The following is a 5,113-nucleotide window of genomic DNA, read 5'->3' as shown; positions in this document are numbered from 1 at the left end:
AAAATATTTATAAAAATAGAATTTACACTGTTCATTTTTAATTCTATGTTCCTTTTTTAATGTGGTTTTAGTTATTAATTTCTTAATGTTTTTCCCGAAGTTATTTTAAAATAACAAACCTAAAAAATGTATCACATCATGAACAAAAACCATGTAAACTAGTGTTATTTGATGGTTATCTATTCTTTCAACAATTTATTCTTTCAATAGTTAATAAACAAATCGAATTATTTTTAAGAATTCTTTAAATAATATCACCCATTGGTTTTATTATCAATTCGAAAATATGAACATGAGGCGGTGAGGTCACGGCAAACATTACAGCACGTGAAACATCTTCTGGTTGCAAAATAATTCCACGGCAAATTTTCTTTTGTTCCTCCGAAATAAGCTCAGTGTCTACTAAGCCAGGGCTAATACTCTAAATAAATAATTAAAACAATATGAAATTTCATATCAAACCTTAAATAACAAAACCTTCCATTACCGTCACTTTCACCTTGGAACCCAATTCACGAAACTCCTGGCGATAGATCTCATTAATAGCCGTCAATGCATACTTGGTAGCCGGATAGATATTTAAGGAAGGCACATGTCCTGGTATCACAGGTACTTGATGACCCAGTATGCTATTTATCAAAATAACATGACCTGATTTGTCACCACCACCTGCCAACATCGAGGCAAAAGCATAACGCGTGCAATTCACAACACCCACAATATTGGTTTGCAACATTTGTTGTATTTGTTCCGCTGGCATTTGACACAATTGTCCCAAATGCAAACAACCAGCATTGTTGACCAATATATAAATGCAACCATATTTATTCATGATTTCCTTGAAAACACTTGCCACCTCCTGCTCATTTGCAACATCACATTTCAGGGGATGCATGCGTTGTTGCTGGTCAGTGGGCAATTGTTGCTTTAGCTCAACGACACGTTCGATGCGACGGGCCAAACCGATAACAATCATTTGTGCTTTTAATAAATCTTTCACAATGCTCGCTCCAATGCCCGAACTAGCACCGGTGACCACAGCTATTTTGGATTTTAATTGTTCCATACTGTCTGCTGCTTTTAGTTTTATAGGTCTATGAGTGCGTTGTTGTTTGTAGTCCTTTACTTTTTTGGGTTTTCCAATTTGAGGGTCAATGCGAAACTGTATGTTTCCGTTGCAAATGTTTGTTACACACTATGATCACAGCAGCAAATGTTAAGCTTTATGAACCTATAAAGGTACAAAAAACAAAAAAAAAATAATAAAAATTCATTTCATTCACTTTGTCCCTAACAACAAGTTGGTTGCTGTTGTTGAAAAACTCAAGTTTTGTTTGTTTGTTGAGAGAGCTTGTAACCACATTAGAAAACCACATTCATGCAATACATTAGAATTTTGCACTCGTATCTATTTTCATTTATTGAAATGTATTGATTTTCAAAATTTCGATATTCTTATGAGTGTTAAACAGCAGTCAGTCGATATGATAGAAATTGTTGTTTTAAATATTAAAAGTCATAGATGACTAGAGATAATTAATGGTTAGGGAAAAGGGAATTAAACACACTTAAATGCGCTGATCACAATATTTGATAGGTGTTCTTAGCCAAAAGCTTAAGATATTGAAAGGAAATTTAATTCAAATCAAAAAAGTGAATTTCTGAAGAAACCGGAAAAAACATTTAAATGTATTCAAAGTATTTTCCATTGTTAGCTATGACCTTTTCCCTTCTTTCTGGTAACATATGGATTCCGAGCCAAACGAACTGCTCATATTTTGAGGCCAAGAACGAATCAATACAATTTCGGATACTCTGTTCCAAGGTGAAGTGTATACCAGAGAGAGCATTCTACATCGATCGAAACAAACAGTAGTCGGACAGGGCAAGGTCTGGATCATTTCTTTCTAAATAGTTTCTAACAGGTAGTGCAACATGATTCTTAGCGTTGTCATGATGGCATATTACGGTTTTATGTCTGGCTGCATAATCTATTTTTCGGTCAATGCTCGTTTCAACCGAATCAGTTGCGTTCGACAGGTTCCCTGTGGTGATCAGTCCAGATTTCAGCAGCTTATAATATAATAGGAGCCTTTTGCTCCCACTAAATACAGAGCATCACCTTAGCGACATGGATATTTGGCTTTGGTGTCGATTCGGCTGGTTAGCCGGACTTCACATATGATCTCCTACGCTTCGGGTTATCGTAATGGATCAAATTTTCATCGAATGCAAATTTCGAGGAATTTATTTCGGTACAATTGTGCGCTTCTTGGAAGAGTCATACCAAGTAAATAGTTATTTTAGAATATCTGCAGAACTCTAAAGAATCAATTTCTTATCAGTACATGAAGTTTAACCAAAAATGGGATGGATCGGAACAGGCGATGAAAGTAAAAATTTATTTTCGAACATCTGGAGAACTTTAGTTGTGGAAGTCTTAACATTTTTCCACTATTAGTGTACATAGTTTGGCTGAAAATGGGCGGTTTATGTTAGTGGGCGTGTTACCTCCCATAGATATGACAAATTATGTATAAGGGAAAATTATGTATATAGCAGCTGTTAATATGAATATTTAGGACAGAAACATTGAACATTTTTTTATTCTAAATTGAAAAATGTTAATATTCGAATTAGAAATATATTCTTCCTCCATTAATTATCCTTATAATTTTTATTCGAATGATAACCCTATTTGATACCCTGTATCTTACCTTGTGTTCTGAAATGATTTTCTGAATGCTTATGTCCTCCAGAACGATTCGTTCGTAGCAGTCAGACTTGCAGCTTAAAATATTTATTAACAATCTTTTCCGATCGATCCCAATGTTAGACTTGTATTTATGAAGTTTCAAATCTATCCTCCTCTACGATTCGTTCCTACATAATATTGCAATCGAACCAGTATTCAATAAAAAAACAAGTAAGAAAGTATGGTCGGTCAAGCCCGACCATATAATACCCTACACTAAGTAAAAGAGCAAAAACATTTTTCTTTTAAAATTTCAATAATTTATATTTTTGAGTGATTTTCGGAAGTGGGCCTTATATGGGGGCTATTACCAATTATGGACTGATCACCATGAAATTAGGTCGTGTGATTTGTGTCTATATGAAAGTTTACTATGTTGAATTTTGTGAGTACACCAACATTTTTAAGCGATTTATGCACGTTGGTGTATAAATCGCTTAAACCCACTATGGTGGTGTAGGGTATAACAAACAAAAATGGGTAAACAGGATTGGTAATTCCCGGGAGTTTCGGTATTGGCATTTCTAGTACCTATGTGTGTTTAATATTTTGAAAGCTTCTCTATAAGTTTTAAATAATTATTTTTTTAATCGGCGCTGTAGTTAAGAAGATTTTACTTTACTTTCCATTATTCATTGGGTATTTACTTAGTATATTTACAATTTAGTAAATTTAGTATTTTACATTCACAAACAATTCTAAATGGGTTTTTTTTGTTATACACTAAATAACAAAATATATTTATTGCATTTATACATCCATGTAAATGTATGTATGTATTTGTCATTTTACAAATTAGATACTTAATTTAATTAAATTTTTCTCAACAATACAAATGGATAAACATAAAAAAAGAATTACTTGCATAAACTTCCTCTCTATTGAAATTATATTCATTCATACTCGTATTTACAACAAAATAAAAAAAACACTGGTATTTGTTCCGGTGTTCACCAAACATCCACTAAGCTTCTTTCTCTTGACTCCCACTATCCAACAGCAACAAGAATCTTATTATAAATAAATGTACGCACAGATAGAGATAAAGAACAAAAATAAAACCTCATACGAGCATAATGTTGTGTTGCACACATGAAAATGTACTACATTTATTTTAAAGTCGAAATACACAAATCCAATGGTAAATCCCTTTTCAAATCCCTACTCTAAAAATATACACACACATACTTGTATCTACTTACACACACATTCATACTTATATTTATATACATACACGCATAAAATTCCTCAAAACATTCAAATGTATTACGTTTATGTATTTTAAATATACAGTGGGTGATTTTAATAAGGTAGGGGTACATAAGTACCCCTAATAATTGAATGAAACGGGATTTTAGAAAAATTTACAATTAGAAAGAATTTAAATTATCCCACGTAGGTATAAAAATTCCGTTTGTAACATTTCGAAATATATATTCTGGGTCTCCATAAGATTCTAAAACGATCTTTGCTATGTCCAACCGTCTGTATGTCTCTTGAAAACACGATAGGGCCCAAACAAAAGGAGCTAGCTGGCTAAAATGTTGCGCAAATACTCTCTGTTGATAAGCTTTCTTTTTCCATTATTCTACCTAGCCCAGGCGTGGATCCAGACGGGGTGAAATAGGACCTAACCCCATAGTGATTTAGCTTTGTTTTTGGGCATAATGCATGCCCAGATCCTCACACTATCTAGCAATAATATTTTATATGCCATAAATAATTGTCACGTCTCTGATGATATTTCTATGTCCAATCATCAATATATCATATTCGATATCTATCGAACGTTCCTTGACGTACGAAGCGAAATTTCGAAATCCCAAGAATACGAACTGGGAACTTTTTCGCATTCACTTAGGCAATTTCAATAGGAGATTAATATTTTGCACATTGGGAATTTAATTTGAGGCCAATGAATTAACTTCGAACATTTGTAATGCTGTCGAGTTCAGTTCTCAACTAAAGTCAAGGAGACCGAAGAGAGATGTACCCTGGTGGCACAATGGTCTAGAGAAACTAAGAGTAAAGACAAGACGATTATTCAACAGAGCCAAACATACAGGATACTGGACTGGATAACCTACAAAACGGTTCTCACCGAAAACAATGGGGAATTCAGGATATCAAAAAGATGAACGTGTCGTAGCTACTGCGAGAACACTGATCTCCCGGAAACTATCGGCTACAAAAGACCTTATCTAGGCATCATACCAATGGTCAACAGAAATAACATTCATATAGACATAAATCCCACGACCTAATTTCATGGCGATCGTTCCATAATTAGTCATAGCTCCCATATAAGGCCCGCTTCCAAAAATCACTTTAACGAGCATTAATCTCTTAAAAATGTTG

The 5,113-nt window shown here is 33.9% G+C and overlaps 1 protein-coding gene across 1 annotated transcript; it reads right to left on the bottom strand.

Moving 5' to 3' along the window:
* Positions 1-244: 244 nt before the first annotated feature.
* Positions 245-1,101, bottom strand: LOC135958946 (farnesol dehydrogenase-like). The gene is made up of 2 exons (XM_065509898.1): positions 488-1,101; positions 245-421 (listed from the first exon to the last, which is right to left on the bottom strand). Exons 1-2 carry the CDS (start codon positions 1,064-1,066, stop codon positions 245-247), a joined length of 756 nt encoding a protein of 251 aa, XP_065365970.1. The 5' UTR covers positions 1,067-1,101.
* Between the last annotated feature and the right edge of the window lie 4,012 nt (positions 1,102-5,113).

Source organism: Calliphora vicina, chromosome 4 (assembly GCF_958450345.1).
Source record: "Calliphora vicina chromosome 4, idCalVici1.1, whole genome shotgun sequence".
Taxonomy (NCBI): Eukaryota; Metazoa; Arthropoda; class Insecta; order Diptera; family Calliphoridae; genus Calliphora; species Calliphora vicina.
This window is presented reverse-complemented; position numbering and strand designations above follow the sequence as displayed.